The 22,383-nt window shown below is 38.6% G+C and overlaps 1 protein-coding gene and 1 non-coding gene across 2 annotated transcripts in view; one reads left to right on the top strand and one right to left on the bottom strand.

Moving 5' to 3' along the window:
• Positions 1-11,393: 11,393 nt before the first annotated feature.
• Positions 11,394-22,383, bottom strand: part of ZNF248 (zinc finger protein 248) — a 27,019-nt gene continuing 16,029 nt past the window's right edge. The window contains exon 6 of the mRNA XM_027766696.1: positions 11,394-15,903. Within this exon, the coding sequence (XP_027622497.1) occupies positions 14,423-15,903 (1,481 nt within the window). The 3' untranslated portion in view covers positions 11,394-14,422. The remainder of the gene's footprint in view (positions 15,904-22,383) is intronic.
• TRNAT-AGU (transfer RNA threonine (anticodon AGU)) lies at positions 20,286-20,359 on the top strand. The gene has a single exon. It is a non-coding gene; the product is annotated as a tRNA-Thr (tRNA).

Here is a 22,383-nt window from a genome sequence, read left to right as displayed (position 1 = left end):
GATGTTGTATTTTGTTAAATGTTTTTTGTACATCGCTTGAGATGATCATATGGTTTTTATTTTTCCATTGATTGGCATATTATATTTATGGTTTTGCATATATCAAACCTTTCCCACATTTTTGAAGGACAGGTATAAGGTTCTATAGACAGGTGTTTTTTTTCTTCTCCAGTACTTTGAATATATCAAATCACTTCCTCTGGCTTCCAAGGTCTTTGTTGAGAAATCTGCTTATAACCATATTAAGAATTCCCTGTACATAATTAATTGTAATACTTGCTTATCTCTTGCTGCTTTGAAGTTGTGTTTGTTTTAAATTTTTGCTATAAGATGTGTGTTTGCTAGAGAGAGACAGAGAGAAAGAAGGAAGGTGAGAAAGCATGGCCCAGGGAGGATGACCATGCCACAGTGCCTTTTCTTCCATGCTTCTCCAGAGATTTCGGGCATGCATGTACATGCATCGGCATGTTTCTCAAGCTGTTTGGTCTGGGACTCAAACTATCCAATCAGCAATGTTGTGAGATACAGCGGGTTTAACCATCACCCTACCTAGCTGACCCAAGATGTTTTGTGTTTGGACTTTGGGAGTTTATTATAATGTGCCTCAAAGTGAACCTTGTTATTTCATACTACTGGGAGTTTGCTGAGCTTCTTCCATGTTTATATTTATATATTTTTATCAAATTTGGGAAGTTTTCAGTCATTATTTCCTCAAAAATCCATCCCTCTCTGGCAGTCCAGTCCCACAGTGCATATGGTGGTCCGTTTTATGGTTTCTCACAAGTTATAGAGTAACTCTATGCCTGAGATCTTAGATCATATATAAGCCTGCACCTTTCCCTGGGCATGCACTGTAACTAAATTCCTCTGAATATGTGGTTTGTTTTGAATGCCCTAGTCCTTAAATGTCTGGTTCACAAAAAAGTAAAAAGAAAAAAAAATGAAGGAGTTCTGTAAATTCCAAGTTTTCTACATCTGAAAGGGAAAGGGCTTGCATCAATGGTGATGGTGGTTGCAACAGTGGCTGACCTCAGCTCTGCCTACACCTCTGGTATTAGAAGGAGCTATCAGTATTCAAAGCACAGATCCCCAAAACTTACAGAACAGGGTCCCACTGCCCATCCAGGCTTCTGCCAGCTGTGTGAACTGTTCCAGGAATACATACAAAATTGTTTGCTGTTGGGCTCAGGGTAGGTGATGGCTAGCCACTACCATGCTAATATCTGAAAATGAGCAAAATGAATGACAATTTTCCATGCAAGTCCTTCTGCAGTGAGTTTTTGACACTAGTATTTAGGTTTATTTTCATCTCATAGATGTGATGGGGGGTTATTAGTTGTCTCTTTCCTTGGTTCACCGGGTCTAGGAGTTAGTATGAATCTCTCAAGAAGCTATCAGACTTTTCTTGCTTTCCACCAAAATCTTGTTTTTGAGTACCCACAGACAAATCTTATACACTCTTTGGAAACAGAGTTAGTTCACTGCCAGAGGTGGGAGGAGAGAGAGGCTTTAGACTTCTTGATTTTATGAGGTGCTTTTTCTCCTTATAGAAATCTCTGAGACATGTCTCAGAGCTTAGGGTGGAAACAGTGGCATGCATCTAACACGTTTTAGAAGGATGCTAAGTGGAGATGGTTAGCAGGGTGCTGTTCTTCTCAGTTTACGGTCTTCAGGCTTAGAATCTCCACCATACAGAACTGAAGAGTGAGTGAGTGGGGCCCCAGTATTGTCAGTATGCCATGCCTGAAGCAGCCTTTGTCTGGGTGGAAAGACGCCCTAAATTTTTAGTTGTACAGCCTAACTTCTGCCTCTGAAACAATTTTCTGGAGGGATGTGAGGAATTTTGGCTGTCTGCCCTTCCCAGGTAGCTTTTCTAGTTCTTGGAGTTGGAAGGTGAGGGAGCCCTGTGTTGTGGCTTGACCTGCCGGGAGTTTCTGTCACACTGAACTGGGATGATGGAGCCAGTTTGGTTCAAATATAGACTCTGACTGTCCTAAATGAGTTTTAGATTTTCTTGAATAAATGTTTGTTTATTGCTGTACGCCCTAAGGAGACCTAAATAATTCTCCACAGATTTAAATAATTGTTATCAATTATACTTACTTCACCAGAGGGTGAGTCTGCAGAAGTCTCTACACTGCCATTTTGAAAGTCATTTGTAGCTGTTTTCATGTTTAATGACTAACTAGATATAAATACTGTAAGAGCACAAAGTTTTGTCTTTTCATTTACAAACAAAACCTAAACAATTACAAAACTGAATCATAGCTATTGGTAAACCAAATTAATTTTCTTTTTAATTTTTTTTAATGAACACATTTAGAATGTGGTTGCTTATTTAAGTCTCACAATAATCCCATAAAACAGGTACCATGCCATTCGCATGTTATAGGAGAAAGTGAAATTTTCAGTGGTTAAATGACCTGTCCAGAGTTAAAGATTTAAGTGGTGGAATAAGGATGTGTGTCTAGGACTCACTGACCCAAAGTCCTTAATCTTAAATGTTGTGTTTTACTACCTGCCCGGTTCTTATCAGATTGCCTTTAACCTTTCTCAATCATACACAAGGACCTCATACCCCAGGGCAGCTAACTACTGCAGAAGGGCAGGTCTTCTGGAATAAAAACCTGCACATTTTATTGCATTTAACGACTACTTACACTGGGAGCTTTCCTCAAAGAAAGTAACAAAAGCAACCATACTCCAGTCACTGCTCAGTCCCTTCTTTACCTTTACTCCCTCCTACATTTCTTCCACTCCAAAAGGGCAGACCCTGGAGTACAGCCTCTTCTAAAAGACCTTTACCTAAATTCAGGACAGGTTTGAAAATACATCAACGGACCCCACTGAGGCATTTGGGGAAGTTCTGAATCCTATACACGGTAGATTAATCTTGCTTCCTTTTTTCTCTTGAGTGCCAATGCGCGTTTATAGAACGGGGCTGTGCCTTACCTTCCAGGCATTATCAGAGGCCCAGTTGGTCACAGTTCTGGATTCAGCATCTGTGATGTTATCTCTGTGTCTCTCTCCCTCTCTCACATACACACATATAAATTTGTTTTTGATCATAGTTCCTAGCTCATAACACCCATATTCCTTGTTATTTTCTATAAGATTGGAACAATAAGGATATCTTTTGTTAAATTATTTGGTCTTGGGGCCAGCACATAGTGTGGAGATTAAGGCAGCTGTATCCCACATAGCCAACTATGCAGTTTGAGTCCTAGACCTGGTGGCTTGAAAATCATGCTGGGCATGTGTGCTTGCATGCCTAAAATCCCAAAGATAAGAATGGAAAAGGGACTGTGCATGGCCATTCCCCCAGGGGGGGATTTCTGATTTTCCCTCCCTCTCTCTTTTTCTTGTCTCTCTCCAGTGAGCACATGCACTCTGTAGCAAACTAAAAATAATTAATTAATTTGGCCTTTTGTCCTTGGTTCCTGAGGCAGCTCTGGAACAGCTTCTGAGCAATAAATATGAACAATAGCCTTTTGTTGTAATGTTGAGGTGCTTTAGGCCTGAAAAGGCAAAATCTCCTTCCCTCCTTTCACCTGCTCCTTTTTCTCCCCAAGGCAAGCCAAAGAATTCAAAATCTCTTTTCCCTAAGGTTTCTCATAAAGTCTAAGAATATTGTAATCTTCCCTTGCCACCCACTGGCTTACTGCTGGTCATAAAGAAATTGAGATCCTCATTCCAGGAGGGTCCTGTCCCATATCCAGAAGGAAGCATTGCTGCACAGAGAGCTAAGAATATGGACAGGTCTTGCTGGGTTTCCACACTCAGTCTATTAAACATTAGTTTATACCCTTTTTATCAAATCACATTTCTACATAGTTGTCCATGCTTCAATCATGTCTTTGCAATAAAGTTATCATAAAAAATCCAAAAGGGCAGAGATAGGAGTATTTGGGATAGCTGAATACACAGAGGGTTACAGAAAGGTAAATAAGAACTTACTCATGTGTTGGGAGAATGGTGCACCTCAACTCCACAGGGAGTTATTTGTATTCTTTAAAATATCTATCCTTTATAATAAACCAGTTGACATGTTTCCTTGAGTTCTGTCAGCTACTCTGGCAAATTAATTGCACCTAAAGAAGTGGTTGTGAGAACTGCCTAGAGACAATTTCATGAGACGGAGCTCTCAACCTGTCAGACCTGATGCAATGTCCACTGGAGTTGATGTTTCGCTGAATAACTGCTTGTTTGCTTGTTCGTGGGGAGAAAAATCCCTTCAGATCACAGATCTGTATCATGAGTAGGAAAAACTGATTTCTTCTTCCACAATGTCCCATTAGCCTCTATAGTGCCTTGTTTAGCGATCATCCCAAAAGGTGAAATAAGTTGGTGCTGTCCAAAATAATCTCTTCTTTTTGAAGATCTTGCTTTCACGACCCTAATGGATATGGTTCAGAAGTCGTCTTAAATAATACTCCTTGTCTACATAGGCAAAAGCTACTACAAACTGTATATCAATTTAACTTGTGAATATAAAAATGTTTACATAAAGCTGAATATAGTGACCAACCATAAAGTATTATAAGCATGACTATCAGGGATTTTCCCAGGTTGCAAGATATGTTATCTTGGAAAAGGTACATAAATATTAAAGGAAAGTAGAAAAAAATTCAAACAATATAAAAAATAAATATTAAGCCAGCTTGTAGTGTGGTGGTTAAGGCGGCTAGATCCCACATGGCTTGACTGTATGGTTCAAGGACCAGCAGCTTGAAAAACACATAGGGTGTGTATGTGTGAGCCCAAAATCTCAAGAGGAAAATGGAAGAGACTGCAGTGTGGCTATCACCCCTGGGGGATGCTTTCTCACACACACACACCCCAACCCGGTGAATGCACATGTCCTGTAGTAAATTTTTAAAAAATATATACCAAAAAAAAAAATCCAAAAGGAAATACTGCATTTGATCCCTCCTCTCTGTATAAACTCTTGACGATTTTACAAAGGACATCATGCTTTGTGACAATCTCCTCACTGTATAATATACGCTGAAAATCTTTATTGGCAAATGTCTTATAAAACGTAAAATATATTTTATAATATAAAGTAACATCAGTGATTTTGATTTATATTTTCTGAGTTTTTTTTGTTCATTACTAACTGCATGGTGTTGATGTTGATGGACTAGACTGAGTCCATTTTCTGAGAACTAATGCCATCTTGTACCCTTCAAAATGTTTGTTTATTGCTGTACGCCCTAAGGAGACCTAAATAATTCTCCACAGATTTAAATAATTGTTATCAATTATACTTACTTCACCAGAGGGTGAGTCTGCAGAAGTCTCTACACTGCCATTTTGAAAGTCATTTGTAGCTGTTTTCATGTTTAATGACTAACTAGATATAAATACTGTAAGAGCACAAAGTTTTGTCTTTTCATTTACAAACAAAACCTAAACAATTACAAAACTGAATCATAGCTATTGGTAAACCAAATTAATTTTCTTTTTAATTTTTTTTAATGAACACATTTAGAATGTGGTTGCTTATTTAAGTCTCACAATAATCCCATAAAACAGGTACCATGCCATTCGCATGTTATAGGAGAAAGTGAAATTTTCAGTGGTTAAATGACCTGTCCAGAGTTAAAGATTTAAGTGGTGGAATAAGGATGTGTGTCTAGGACTCACTGACCCAAAGTCCTTAATCTTAAATGTTGTGTTTTACTACCTGCCCGGTTCTTATCAGATTGCCTTTAACCTTTCTCAATCATACACAAGGACCTCATACCCCAGGGCAGCTAACTACTGCAGAAGGGCAGGTCTTCTGGAATAAAAACCTGCACATTTTATTGCATTTAACGACTACTTACACTGGGAGCTTTCCTCAAAGAAAGTAACAAAAGCAACCATACTCCAGTCACTGCTCAGTCCCTTCTTTACCTTTACTCCCTCCTACATTTCTTCCACTCCAAAAGGGCAGACCCTGGAGTACAGCCTCTTCTAAAAGACCTTTACCTAAATTCAGGACAGGTTTGAAAATACATCAACGGACCCCACTGAGGCATTTGGGGAAGTTCTGAATCCTATACACGGTAGATTAATCTTGCTTCCTTTTTTCTCTTGAGTGCCAATGCGCGTTTATAGAACGGGGCTGTGCCTTACCTTCCAGGCATTATCAGAGGCCCAGTTGGTCACAGTTCTGGATTCAGCATCTGTGATGTTATCTCTGTGTCTCTCTCCCTCTCTCACATACACACATATAAATTTGTTTTTGATCATAGTTCCTAGCTCATAACACCCATATTCCTTGTTATTTTCTATAAGATTGGAACAATAAGGATATCTTTTGTTAAATTATTTGGTCTTGGGGCCAGCACATAGTGTGGAGATTAAGGCAGCTGTATCCCACATAGCCAACTATGCAGTTTGAGTCCTAGACCTGGTGGCTTGAAAATCATGCTGGGCATGTGTGCTTGCATGCCTAAAATCCCAAAGATAAGAATGGAAAAGGGACTGTGCATGGCCATTCCCCCAGGGGGGGATTTCTGATTTTCCCTCCCTCTCTCTTTTTCTTGTCTCTCTCCAGTGAGCACATGCACTCTGTAGCAAACTAAAAATAATTAATTAATTTGGCCTTTTGTCCTTGGTTCCTGAGGCAGCTCTGGAACAGCTTCTGAGCAATAAATATGAACAATAGCCTTTTGTTGTAATGTTGAGGTGCTTTAGGCCTGAAAAGGCAAAATCTCCTTCCCTCCTTTCACCTGCTCCTTTTTCTCCCCAAGGCAAGCCAAAGAATTCAAAATCTCTTTTCCCTAAGGTTTCTCATAAAGTCTAAGAATATTGTAATCTTCCCTTGCCACCCACTGGCTTACTGCTGGTCATAAAGAAATTGAGATCCTCATTCCAGGAGGGTCCTGTCCCATATCCAGAAGGAAGCATTGCTGCACAGAGAGCTAAGAATATGGACAGGTCTTGCTGGGTTTCCACACTCAGTCTATTAAACATTAGTTTATACCCTTTTTATCAAATCACATTTCTACATAGTTGTCCATGCTTCAATCATGTCTTTGCAATAAAGTTATCATAAAAAATCCAAAAGGGCAGAGATAGGAGTATTTGGGATAGCTGAATACACAGAGGGTTACAGAAAGGTAAATAAGAACTTACTCATGTGTTGGGAGAATGGTGCACCTCAACTCCACAGGGAGTTATTTGTATTCTTTAAAATATCTATCCTTTATAATAAACCAGTTGACATGTTTCCTTGAGTTCTGTCAGCTACTCTGGCAAATTAATTGCACCTAAAGAAGTGGTTGTGAGAACTGCCTAGAGACAATTTCATGAGACGGAGCTCTCAACCTGTCAGACCTGATGCAATGTCCACTGGAGTTGATGTTTCGCTGAATAACTGCTTGTTTGCTTGTTCGTGGGGAGAAAAATCCCTTCAGATCACAGATCTGTATCATGAGTAGGAAAAACTGATTTCTTCTTCCACAATGTCCCATTAGCCTCTATAGTGCCTTGTTTAGCGATCATCCCAAAAGGTGAAATAAGTTGGTGCTGTCCAAAATAATCTCTTCTTTTTGAAGATCTTGCTTTCACGACCCTAATGGATATGGTTCAGAAGTCGTCTTAAATAATACTCCTTGTCTACATAGGCAAAAGCTACTACAAACTGTATATCAATTTAACTTGTGAATATAAAAATGTTTACATAAAGCTGAATATAGTGACCAACCATAAAGTATTATAAGCATGACTATCAGGGATTTTCCCAGGTTGCAAGATATGTTATCTTGGAAAAGGTACATAAATATTAAAGGAAAGTAGAAAAAAATTCAAACAATATAAAAAATAAATATTAAGCCAGCTTGTAGTGTGGTGGTTAAGGCGGCTAGATCCCACATGGCTTGACTGTATGGTTCAAGGACCAGCAGCTTGAAAAACACATAGGGTGTGTATGTGTGAGCCCAAAATCTCAAGAGGAAAATGGAAGAGACTGCAGTGTGGCTATCACCCCTGGGGGATGCTTTCTCACACACACACACCCCAACCCGGTGAATGCACATGTCCTGTAGTAAATTTTTAAAAAATATATACCAAAAAAAAAAATCCAAAAGGAAATACTGCATTTGATCCCTCCTCTCTGTATAAACTCTTGACGATTTTACAAAGGACATCATGCTTTGTGACAATCTCCTCACTGTATAATATACGCTGAAAATCTTTATTGGCAAATGTCTTATAAAACGTAAAATATATTTTATAATATAAAGTAACATCAGTGATTTTGATTTATATTTTCTGAGTTTTTTTTTTTCATTACTAACTGCATGGTGTTGATGTTGATGGACTAGACTGAGTCCATTTTCTGAGAACTAATGCCATCTTGTACCCTTCACATTTCCCCACTCTAGAGTGACCCTTACTAGCCCTGAGCAGGAATTTCTGCTTGAATGAATCCTCTACAAATTCTTAAATGGGACAGTCATTTTAACTAAGATAACAGCTTATGGCACTGGTCTGCATCCCATTGATACAGTGGTCTTTGATCATTGAAAGGCTATCTTGGACCTGGGGCAGTCATACCAATCACATCACTTGCTCTCCCCAAACTTTACCCCTGTTGTTCAGCCCTTATGATATACCTTTAAAAAGTTCCTGTTTACTATGGGAGGTTACAAAGCATGCAGCTATGGCTGTGTGAGGATCGTGCCCCACTCAATACTGCTTTCTTCCATTGGTAAGTTACCCTCTGATGATAAACTTTTGTTAAGTCTTCAGGAGCTGCCTGCTTCATTTTTCAGCTTCAGAGCCCAGTCTAACATTGATTCAGGGTTAAAGTTCTTCACAGCCTTCCAGAGCATGATTGTTAAGTTACTGATATTCAAATAGTTTTTCATCATCGACATTGCCAGTTTGACATTTTTAACTGTAATAACTGAGTATCTGCGCAAAAGAAATGATCTAAAAAGCCTCTCAAAACCAGAAATAATAATAATAGCAGTTCACCCTTAGGGCAATGGTTTTTTGCTATAGGGTGCACTGTACACTCTGGAGAGACAGAAAGCAAGAAACCATCCCCCAGAGGGATGGACATGCTGCAATCCCCTTCTTCTCCATTCTCCTTTTGGAATCTTGGGCATGCATGTACATGTGCTTGGCATGAGTTTTAGGCTCCCAGGTCCAAGACTCAAACCGCAGTTGACCACATGGGAGTCCAGTTGACATAACCACTATGCCATCTGCTGGTCCGTTTGTTTCTCTTTAATAGTAATTAAAAATACACTGCAAACTCCTGGCCATATCAGCTTTAAAATGATCTAACTATAGAAAACAAAAAAAATGATCTGGAAATGGCATCACCTCTAATTTTGTATATAATATAGGACTTTATTTTTATTCTGGCTCTATTTCTGATCTGTAAAAATTAAAATACCCCATAAGACTTTGGTATATTTTTAATTCTCTATAGGTACAAATATATAGGTTACAATGTAAGGAAAAACACCCAAATTAAACTAAAAACCAAGTTACTTTAGGGTAGTGAACGAACAGTAAGGTGGGGAGAGTTGAATACTCTCAAATTCCAAAAGCATATTTCATTTTCCTTATGAGCAGCTAGTATGAACATCAGCACAAGAACGGTCCTGGGAAGGCTGAAGAAGTCTCACTCCACATGAGCACAGGCTCTCAAACTCCCGAGTTCCATTTCTGTTTAAGAAATGTGATCAGAGATCCCTAAGTGGAGAATTTCCTTTATTAGGGGCTTGAGTTCAAGAAATTCTGAGCTTCTTAATCTCTGAGGACTTCCATTTCCTTTGGGAGGTAGATAAAGTGAGAATTTCTGGCTTGTGTTACTGGAAGGAAGCTTAAGGCAAGGTCCACTGTGGGAGAAAGGATGATCTTCCTGTTTAATAGATGAGGAAATCAAACCCTGAGAAGATTGACTATCGCCAACTGGTGTCATGGGAGAATATAACTTCTCGACCTCTCTCTGAGGTGGTTGTGGTTTTTTAGGTTCTTGCTATAGGGTGCATGTGCTGGCCACAGAGAGGCGGTGAGAAATCACTTTCCAGCAGGGATGGCCTCCATTTTCCTCTGGACTTTGGGCATACATGCACACACGCCTGGAATGATTTTCAAGCTGCCAGGTTCAGCACTTGAACCATAGTTGACCATGTGGGAATCCAGTGTCTAAACCACCTCGTCACCTGCTGGCCCCTGCTTTGCTCTTATAAAGCTGTATCTAGGATAGACATTGGATCTTTGTTGTCCTAAGGAAAAGCCTGCAAGCCCTAAGAAAAGGGACAGGCTGAACAAAGAAATGCCCCTGATAAAAAGGAACAGGCTGTAATTGAGCAATGTCTGGTCACTGAGTGGCAGATGATGATTCTGTGGAAATAGAGGAATCAGAGGTAAATCTTCCTCAGGACACAAGGGAGAGGTACAGAGTAATCACAGTTGCAGTTTCCAACTGGTAGCAGCAATCAGAGGTTGAGGGCATCAGAGATACTCATGAGCTAAACCTTCTCAGAAGCTATGACTCTACATTTCCGTGCCAAGTACAAACTTGGTGTAAAGTGAGGGGGATATACCAGAGAAGTAGAGGACAAGTTCAAGACATAAAATAGGCCCAATTCCAATAAGATCTCTTAGAAGTTTATCAGAAAATAATCTCGGGACCAGCAACTGGCATAATGGCTATGTTGCTGGACTTCCACATAGTTGGCCACAGTTCGAGTCCCAGACTCGGTGGCTTGAACTCACACTGGGCACGTGTGCATGCATGTCCAAGATCCCAAGAGAATGGATGAGAAGGGATTGCAGCATGGCCATCCCCCCGGGGGGTGATTTCTCGCTCTCTATCCCTCTGTCTTTCTGGTGAGCGTGTGCACCCTACAGCAAAAACCTCTCCAAAAGAAAAGAAAATAATCTCCAGACAATGGTGGTGATTAGTCATTTCAGAAAGCATAAATTTATGACTCATCAATTCCTGTTCTGGTTTTACACAGTAGTGTCCTGGGGGATGACCCATTTGCTGTGTAGCCAGTTTAGTATATGGGAACAATGATTTCTTTTAATAGAATGCAGTACAAAAGAAACTATATTAAAGCACATTACAGGTAACTAGAATAAGTACTGTGTCCTGAAACAAAATCTTAAACAGGATTGCAGGTTACACATGCATATGTATCAGCTAGACACACTCTCTTCCTGCAGATATCCACATGGCTCCTCCCTCAAAGTAGCCTTTTTAGTGAGGTCTTTTCCTTCCACCTTATCTAAAATCAAACCATCCCTCTGACAATGTTTCCTACTTTCATTTTTCTTTATAATATGTATCATCATCTCCTTTGCAAATATATTTTCTTTTCTGTGTTGAGGGCTGACTTTCAACATGTCACAGAGCAAATGTATTTTCTTGATATGGCTGCTGACAACAATGAAGACACAAATTATCTCGTCTATGGTGACCAGCCAATAAAAATACGGGGTGAGTTCTTATACTGGAAAATGACCATTCCTGGATCAATACAAATATGAAAACAGGAAGAGATGGCACATGTACAATAAATTCCATCACTCACTGTGATTGTAATAATAGGTTCTATTACTGGAAGAATGTAGAAAAGTTGCACTGAACAGACAAAAACAGTAGTTATAACACATTATATCAAAGTAAATGATAAAAATTCACAAGAAAAAGGATGAATTAATCAAACAGTACAAGGACAACTGGCTATCTGGAATTATACAGAGCTGCTTATCTCACACCACACATAACAAGGAACACCACAGAGAGATGTATGAATAATGCAATTTAAACATCTGCTTCTCACATGTAAAAGTGCTTCTCACATGCCACAGTGCTTGGTTCCAAAGGGAATTTACTTATGCTTATATGAAAGCACAATGAAGAAAAAACATGTAACTTTCAAACAGAATAATTTTAGTCCTAAGGCTGAGCCTTTTACAGAAATAAGAAACACTGTGCTGCGTATTCTCCATTTTCTCTGCCCCTTTCTCTGTCTACCTGGGCTGTCCTGCTTGATGCATCCGGTTGGGTTCTCCAAAGGGAGGTACCAGCAACTTGGTGCCACAATTCTGGTACCAATAGCATCTCCTACGAGGTGGCCACAATAGCTCACACAGGGTTCTGGTGTTTCTGTCTTGCCCCTGAAGCCTCACAATGATAATAGCTTCCTGCTAATGCTAGTCTTTAGATTTCAGTAGCTCTCATTTCAGGGCCACATTATTTTAATAAGTCTGTCATTAACATCTTTTTAGTTGGAGAATTCTGTATTTCCTCCACAGAGAACCATGGCTGATACAAACAACCATCCCTGTAAAGAGAACATTAACACTTAGAAACGTGTTCCTGTGTATTGGCTAGGATGCTTTCAACTGTTACAACAGGTAATGCACAGTCCCAATAGAGTGTAAAGAGAATTGAGCGACTCAGGGCAGTCACCTCCGAGCTGCTTTTTCACACCTTGTACAGTTATCTTCAGGCTACAAATTCCAAGGCTAAAAACTATAAGCCATATAACATACAGACATGAAAAAGTCCAGCAGAAGGGGGACAATCTCTTCTGTCTCTCACATCTTCTCATATCACGATAATATGGAGATCTTTCCCTGAAATAGTGTAAAATATTTCCCCAATATCTCATTGTTTACATGCTTTCTCCAATAAGAGCATTAGAATGGAATTTTCATGATTAGCTTTCATTACTGTGAATGTACTCCTAAATCATCTAGATTGCCAAAGCGATAAAACTTAGCTCTGTAAGAAAGAAGTAGGTAATATCCTGGGTGGGAAATGCCTCTTAGAACTGCTTACCAATGTGTTCCAAGGAAGCATAGGAATAGGACAAAACAAACAACACTATATGACACTCTACAATACTAAATACAAACACAGTTTCTGGCTTACACAGAATGACCGTTACATAATCACGCCTAACTAGATACCACAATAGAATACCAAGAGTATGAAAGGGTAATATCATTACAATATCACCACTTTTTATTTGTCTTGTACGGGGAGTACTATTATTTATAACTGATGTTAATCTCTGCATAATTTATGTAAATATCATCCCTATTAACAGCATTTACATTACTGACTGATCCAGAGGTAGCTGAAAAAATTCAGAAAAATACTGTTTGACATCTTTATTGAAGCAGCAGTTTGGTGATAATGGCCATATTCAAATATACCAAGGAACAGAGGAAAAGTAAGCGATATGGCTCTTTGTAAAATAGTATCTCACTCAAAACATATAATGGTCAAGTTATAGACTCTGGTAATATTTAGAATAGAACTGATTCAGAGGCTAAAAACCTCACAAAAATATTTGTTGGCTGCTTTACTGAACAGGTAGTTTGGCAATAATAACAACAGCAATTTATTTATGTAAGGAAATAAAAAAGGGGTATGTAGGTTGCACTTTAAATCTTTCAGATACATTTCCATATATACACACAGTGGTGTGCAGGTAAATATTTGACAACAGGTTCTGAGAGAAAATAAGAACCCCGATTTGTAGAATTTGCCAATTCCCATGGTATAAATACTCCTTACACTAAATCCAAGATACCAGTATGATGTCGCTGAATGTAGAGTTGGGAAGAGATGTGAAGTAGCATGCCATTTTCAACATATAGATTTAATAACGTAAGTAACCAAAACAAAGATAATAGTGAAACATAGCAAAATAACTAGGAAGTGGTAAGTACTGAGTATTTACTACCTTTGTTCTTAATATAATTCAATTTTAAGTGTATGTTAAATAATGACATTTAACTGGCATATAAAATGTGTAAATATCTCACAACTGGCACCACTTTTAAGTCAGAATGAGGTGATGCTAGCATATTGCTATGTGTAAGTATGTGTGTATGAATATATTTACATATAGACAATATATATACATACATATGTACATACATAGTCAATATCAACCTTAAAAGACACTAGTGGCATGTAGTGTGGAAAATATTAACATATACCATAATAGTTATTAAACTAAAATTTCCTATTTTCTCCTCACAACCACATTGGGCTTCAACATACAAAGTTTGGTTACATTAACATTCTCACGTAAGGTTTACAAACATCAGGAGCTCTTCACTTAAATGATTAACTGTTATCATTCGACATTTTTTAAGCTTTAGATCCCACTGTGAATATGGGCATAAATACTGTCTGTTATATTTACAATAAAATTTTGGTATTACATTTAGATAAGTCCTAGGTAAAGATTTTTACATTGCTTAAGTGATTTTCCTCTCTGTAAGTTTTCTTACAAAAAGTTTAAATTTTCTTAAAAGTGTTTACATATTCAAATAAGATAGCGTTTTCTAACTGTGGCATTCTTTGGCTTTCTCTAATTTCTTTTTTTTCTTTGAGTTGTATAACAAATTTGACAAGTATACAAAGGCTTCGGGACATTCAAGATGTTGAAAGAGCTTTCACCCTTGTGTGTATTCTCTGATGTTTAGTGAGCACGGACCTCTGACTAAAGGTCTTTCCACATGCGTTACACTCATATGGTTTCTCCCCCGTGTGAGTTCTCTGATGTTTAGTAAGAGCCGATTTTTCACAAAAGGTTTTCCCACATTCATTACATTTATAAGGTTTCTCCCCTGTGTGAGTTCTCTGATGTACTATGAGGTTTGATTTCACACAGAAAGATTTTCCACATTCGTTACATATAAAAGGTTTCTCCCCTGTGTGTGTTCTCTGATGTACAGTTAGGGCTGACCTGTGACAGAAGGATTTTCCACATGCATTACATTCATAGGGTTTCTCCCCTGTGTGTGTTCTCTGATGTTCTGTGAGGTTTGACTTCACACAGAACGTTTTTCCACATTGCTTACATTCATAGGGTTTTTCTCCTGTATGTGTTCGCTGATGATTGGTAAGGTGTGGTTTCTGGCAAAAAGCTTTCCCGCATTCAGTACATTCATAGGGCTTCTCTCCTGTGTGTGTTCTCTGATGTTGAGTAAGGTTTGACTTCTCCCAGAAGGTTTTCCCACATTCACCACATTCGAAGGTTTTTTCTCCTGAGTGACCTCTTCGAAGTTGGGTAAGATGTGATTTCTTCCTAAAATTATTTCCATTTCCACTGTACTCATATGGTTTTTGTACCATGTGTACTATCTGATGTTTAAAGAGGGTTGACTTCTCCCAAGTTTTGTCATTCACCTTATATTCATGGGGAATTTTTCTTGTGTAAGCTCCCTGATGGATTATAAAAGTTGAATTGTCACAGAAGATGTTCCCATATCCACTATATTCATAAGGATTGTCTTCTGTAAGAGTTCTTTGATAGCCAAATCTTAAATCCATATAAAAGGACTTCCCACAAATACTGCATTCACAAGACTCCAATTCCAAATGAGTGCTTTGAGATACATTGAGCTTTAAGTTTTCAATCAAGGTTCTTTCACATTCATTATATTTACAGAGAGTGTTTCCTATGTGAGATCTCTTATTTGTAAAAAAGGTTGCCTCCTCATTATATTCAAAAGGTTGATCAAAAACTGGCTGAGTAAGATCTTGATGATTATTGAGGATATTCCTTTTTTGATTATATTTACAAGATTTCTCTCCAACAGGAATTTTCTCATGTGTAATATCAAGGAGCAATTTCTCACATACATTAATTTCACCTGGCTTCTTTCTGGAACAGTTCTTTCTACTAATAATTAAGCCTGAAACGTTTTTCAAATTCATTTCACATGAGTCACATATTTTATAGGCTAAGTTTCTTGAGGAAGCAGGGTCTGTGCTCAAACTGAAAGTTTTCCTTAGTCTATTACCATTTTCTACACTTACTGCTTTATTATTGGTGAATACAAGCTGCCAAAAATGGTCATCTTGATTTTCCTGGCTGTTCTCTAGTCGGTCACCAGTTTTCCATTTCCTCTCTAGAAATGAGAAAATAACATCATATGAATCTGAATATCATTTCTGATGAAACTGACTTCTACATAGATGCCCTATTATTATATAGTCAGTTCTTTTGTTTTAGACAGTTTCCTCATGTCAACTGACTCCAACTATGTATTTCCTTTAATCTATTGGTTTGGGTAGAAAACACAAACATGCTATGTGAAAACAGGGAGAAGAAACTGGTAATGGCATTTAACACTTATAACTGGACCAAAAAAAAAGTGAAATAAAATTCATAGTATACTGATACCCTAGAGTCAGGAAACAGTTTCCTATTTCTCTCAAGAAATAGGGAAAATGAGAAAATGGATGAGCACAACAGAGTATAGTGAACACTGAGTAAAGTGACAATGAAGATTAGTAAACAAGAGATTTCAGAGAATGAAATCCCTTTGAATTTCTATCTTTGGTAGAGACAAAACAGAGCTTAGTCCTAATCACCTCACACACGAGAACAGGATTCTTACCAGAGTACATGCTTCTTTCCTATTCTGCACATCAGTTAAAGATCTGAAAATACCAGCTTCCTCAGTTCCAAAGAACATTCCAATTGCCTAGGATCTAGTTTTTTGTTTAATTTTATTGATGATGAATAATTTTTTAAAATGCTGTAGGAAAGGGGCTGGCAGGTAGCATGGTGGCTATGGGGCTAGACTCCCACACAGGTTGACCACGGTTCAAGTCCTGGACCTAGTGGCTTGCTTTCTCACTTTCAGGTTCTTTCTCCATGTCTCTCTTTGGTAAAATTAAAAAATAATAACAATAACTAGTAAATCAAATTAAATAATTCTTTTTTAAAAAAATAATTGAGTTCCATCTCCAGCCCCATGGCTAGGCAAGGGACTTTGAGGCAGGGCCACTACTGGCCCCAGTCCCAGCTCCAGCTAGCTCTCCCAACCCCACAGCACTCTCCTCTCAGAAAGGTAGGCAGTTTTTTTTTTTTTTGTCTTCTTCTTTCTTTTGTTAATATCCTACTCCTCCTTGCCCCACAGACTAGCTTCCACTCTCCAGCAGAGCCCCAGTTCCAGCTACAACCCCCCTTAATAAAACTGCGTGCCCACTAGTGCACGACTTTTTCTTTATTCTCCTTCGTACTCTTTTCTTCCCTCTCATATTGTCCTCTTCTCCTCATCCTCCACCCTCCTGAAGGGACTAGACAGGTCTTGAATCACAGTTCTGAAATACCTTAGTAAGGCCCCCTGGGATCTTCCCTTTATCTGAACCACCTGAGAAAAAGGAGATTCTGCTCTTCAGACACCTGAATAGAATACTCTTCTTGAGACCACATTGCTAATAGACACAACAGAAGAGAGACTTCAGCACACATCAATTCACAGAAAATTGAAAGAATGAAATACTGTCAGATAATAAGATGTAAAAGTATGAACATCAAGACATAACCCGAGGGACCAGCAGTTGGCATAATGGCTATGTCACTGGACTCCCATGTAGTCGACTGTGGTTTGAGTCCTGGACCCAGTGGCTTAAACTCACACTGGGTGCATGTGTATACGTGCCCTAAATCCCAAGAGGAGAATGGAGAAGGGATTGTGGCGTGGCCATCCCCACTGGGGGGATGATTTCTTTCTTTCTGTATCTCTGTCTCTCTGGTGAGTGTACACACCCTATAACAAAAACTTCTCCAAAAAAAAAAGAAAAAAAAAAAAAGAGAATACATCTCCCAATGGCTAGAAGTAGAAGAGCTTCACGTCTGAATAAACTAGGAACTATGTCTCCATCAAAAGAACACAGTAACTCTCCTCCATCTCTTGAATAGAGAGAAGAAGTTTCCAAAATGTCAAAGAAAGAATTTAGAACATAAACAAATTCTTTGAGTTGGAACAGAAAAGAGACAATGAACTACAGGAGATTAGGAAGTCCTTCCACGATATGAAAGAAGAAATGGACACTCTCGGAAGGAACTATTAGAGATGAAGTCTATAATACAGGCAATCGAAAACTCTCTCAAAAGTATTGAAAGTCAATTAGATCATGCTGAAGAGCGAACATCCAACATAGAAGATAAAACCTCTGACCTAGAAAAAAACACCAAAAAGATAGAGAAAATAACAGATAAAAAAACACGAGGAGAATATATGAGAAATACTAGATTCCATTAAGCATCCAATCATCCAAATAATCAATATCCCAGAAGGTGAAGAAATTAATAAGGGCATGGAAAACCTATTCCATAAAATCCTGGAAGAAAATTTCCCAAGTCTAGAGAGGCACTCAAATATCCAGACCCAAGAAATACAAAGGACCCAAATAGAATCATCCTAAGAAGCTCTTCCCCAAGGTACATCTTAACCAGATTGGCAAAGACCACAGATAAAGACAAGATACTAAAACTGGCAAGAGAGAAATGACAAATGACTTACAAAGGTCATCCCATAAGGCTAACACCAGACCTCTCAACAGAAACAATGCAAGCAAGGAAAGAATGGGGAGACGAATTGAAAGTGTTAAGAGAGAAACTTTTTTTTTTTTTTTTGAGAGGTTTTTGCTATAGGGTGGGTGTGCTCGCCAAAAAGACAGAGAGAGACAGAGAGACAGAAAGAAATCACTGCCCGGGGCATGGCAACACCACAATCCCTTCTCCTCCTTTCTCCTCTCAGGATCTTAGGCATGTATGCATGCGTGTCTGGCGTGAGTTTAAAGCACCGGGTCCGGGACTTGTACTGTAGTCGACTACATGGGAGTCGACTTGTACTGCAGTTGACTACAATGGCAACATAGCCATTATATTAACTGCTGGTTCCGAGAGAAACAATTTCAATCAAGATTATTATATCCTTCAAGGTTATCCTTCATATGGGAAGAAAGATTAAAATCTTCTCAAACAAAACCTAAAAGAAGTTGCCAACACCAGACCAGCTCTTCAAGAAACCTTGAAGAGAGTACTGTTCCAGGAAAACTAAAGAATAAACAGCTAGAAATAAAGGAATAAAAGACAACCGAGACAATGGCCAACTTAAACATCAGGATAAGTCTGTAAATATTGATAACAACATTGAATGTTAATGGAATAAATTCTCCAATCAAGAGACACAGACTGGCTGAACGGATAAGAAAACAGAAATGCTCTCTCTGTTGCCTACAGGAAACCCACCTCATGGACAAAGATATACACAGACTAAGGGAACCAGCAGTTAGCGTAATGGCTATGTCGCTGGACTCCACGTAGTCGACTGCAGTTTGCGTCCCGGACCTGGTGGCTTGGAACTCACGCTGGGCACGTGTGCATGCACGCCCAAGATCTTGAGAGGAGAATGGAGGAGAAGGGATTGCGGCGTGACCATCCCCCCTGGGGAGTGATTTCTCGCTTTCTGTCTCTATGTCTCTCTGTCTGGCGAACGCATACACCCTATAGTGAAAACCTCTCAAAAAAAGAAAAAAAAATAAAAAAGATATACACAGACTAAAAATGAAGAGTTGGTAAAAGGTTTTCCATGCAAATGGGAACTGAAAAAGAGCTGGAGTCCTGATACTAATTTCTGACAAAATAGGCTTTAAAACAAAAACTGTTGGAAGAGACAAAGGCACTATATTGTAGTAAAAAGGTCAATCGATCAAGAAGATATAACGGTTCTAAATATCTATGCACCTAACACAGGAGCACCTGAATACACGAAGGAAAGACTGTTAGATCTAAAAGGAGAGACAGACTGCAACATACTAACTGTTAGAGATCTCAACACCCCACTATCCCCTCTGGACAGATCATCTAGACAAAAAATAGGTAAGACATAAAGAATCTAACTGATACCATAAATCTAATGGACTTAACAGATAATAGAACTTTCCACCCAAAAACAAAGAGATACACTTTTTTCTCACCCCCACATGCAACCTTTTCGAAGACTGATCACATGATAGGGCAAAAGGCAAGCCTCTACAGATTCAAAGGCATAGAAACTATATCCAGCATCTTCTCCAACCATGATGGAGTTAAACTTGATTTTAATTTCAAGAGAAATCCTCAAAAATACTCAAATACATGGAAACTAACCGACTCCTGAATGACTTCACAACTAGTGAAGAAATAGAGACTGAAATCAAACAATTCATGAAAGCCAATGACAATGAGGACACAAGTTTCCAAAATCATTGGGACACTGCTAAAGCAGTCATAAGAGGGAAGTTCACAGCAATTAGTGCACATAAGAAGGAGGCAGAAAGAAGGTAAATGGACTACCTAACATCGTGCCTCAGAGAATTGGAAAAGCAACAGCAAAAACAAACAAACAAACAACTCCAGGAGAAAGGAAATAATAAAGATACGAGCAGAAATAAATGAAATAGAAAGTAAACAAACTATACAGGAAATAAAGTAAGAGTTGGTTTGGAGTGTGTGGGTGCCATAGCTTAGTTGGTTAAAGCGCCTGTCTAGTAAACAGGAGATCTTGGGTTCGAATCTCAGCAGTGCCTCCCACTTTCTCATACTTGGGACCAGCAGTTAGCGTAATGGCTATGTCACTGAACTTCTATGTAGTCGACAGTGGTTTGAGTCCTGGACCTGGTGGCTTAAACTCATGCCAGGCGTGTGTGCGTGCATGCCCAAAATCCCAAGAGGAGAATGGAGGAGACAGGATTGCAGCATGGCCATCCCCTCCCAGGGGGTGATTTCTCGCTTTCTGTCTCTGTTTCTCTGTCTTTCTGGTGAGCACACGTGTCCTATAGCAAAAGCCTCTCAAAAAGGAAAAAAGCTGGTTATTTGAAAAGATAAACAAAATTGACACACCACTAGTGAAGCTATTAAGAAGAGAGAAAGGAACCAGGTAAATCAAATCTGCAATGAAGCAAGCAATGTAACAACAGACATAGTAGACACACAAAACACCATTAAAGGATAGTATGAACAACTATATGCCAAGAAAAAAGAAAACCTAGATGAGAAAGACTAATTCCTGGACAAATATAATCTACCAAGATTGAGCCAGGAGGATGTAGAAAGTCTGAATAGGCTCCCAACAAGCCAGGAGACTGAATCAGTAATAAATAGCCTCCCAACAAAGAAAAGCCCTGGTCCTGATGGCTTCACCTCTGAATTCTACAAAACTTTTAAAGAAGAGTTAACCCCCATTCTGCTCAAGTTATTTCCAAAGGTCCAAAAAGATGAATCTCTCCTTAATTCATTCTATGAAGCCTCTATCACCCTTATCCTTAAAACAGGTAAGGACAAGACAAGGAAGGAAAACTATAGACCAGTATCTCTGATGAACACAGATATAAAGTTTGTCAACAAGATACTAGCAAATCATATCCTACAATTTATAAAAAAGATTATACTTCATGAGCAGATAGGCTTTATTTCAGGAATTCAAGGTTGGTTCAACAAACACAAAACCATAAATATAATACACCATAGTAACAGGAAGAAAGATAAAAAACCATATGATCATATCGAATGATGCAGAAAAGGCATCTGATAAGATACAACATCCCTTCATGATCAAGACTCTCAGCAATATCGGCATAGAAGGGTCATTTCTCAACATAATTAAAAGCTATCTATGAAAAACGCATAGGGAACATCATCCTGAATGGAAAAAAGCTGAATGCTTTTTCACTAAAAACTGGTACAAGACAAGGATGCCCACTATTTCCACTCCTTTTCAATATAGTACTGGAAGTCCTCACCAAAGCAATCACAAAAGAGAATAAAATAAAAGGCATTCAAATAGGAAAAGAAGGTGAAACTCTATTTGCAGATGACACGATTTTATACATTGAAGATCCAATGGTATTCATGAAAAACTTTCTGGAAGTAATATAGCAAAGTTGCAGGATACAAAATCAACATACAGAAATTTATAACATTTCTATATACAAAGAGCAGGCTGGCTGAGATAGAACTGAATAAAGTAATTTCATTTACCATAGCCACAAAAAAATAAGATATCTAGGAATAAATATAACCAAAGAAGCCAAAGGCCTCCACAAGGAAAGCTATGAGAAGCTAAAAACAGAAATTGAAAACAACACAAAAAAGTGGAAGGACATTCCATGTTCCTGGATTGGAAGAATTAATATAATCAAAATGGCAATTCTACCCAAATTAATCTACATATTTAATACAATCCCAATCAAAGCACTAGACACATTCCTCACCGTCTAGAAAAGACAATCATACAATTTGTTTGGAATCATAAAAGATATCGTATTGTCAAAGCTATCCTACACGGGAAGAGTGGAGTAGGTGGCATCTCATTCCCAGACCCAAAAATATACTACAAAGCTGTGGTAATCAAAACACCATGGTGCTGGCAAAGAAACAGACAGGTAGACCAACAAAACAGAATAGAGTCCCCAGAAATAAATTCCCAAACATACAGTCAACTGATTTTTGACAAGGGGTACCAGTCAATCCAGTGGGCAAAAGAAAACCTCTTCAGCAATTGGTGCTGGAAAAACTCGACATCCACCTGCAGAAAGATGAATCTGAACCCCTA

This window comes from Tupaia chinensis, unplaced genomic scaffold, assembly GCF_000334495.1.
Source record: "Tupaia chinensis unplaced genomic scaffold, TupChi_1.0 Scaffold143636_1, whole genome shotgun sequence".
In the NCBI taxonomy this organism is placed as follows: domain Eukaryota; kingdom Metazoa; phylum Chordata; class Mammalia; order Scandentia; family Tupaiidae; genus Tupaia; species Tupaia belangeri.
Note: the sequence above shows the minus strand (reverse complement) of the source record. Positions and strands in the feature narration are given on the sequence as shown.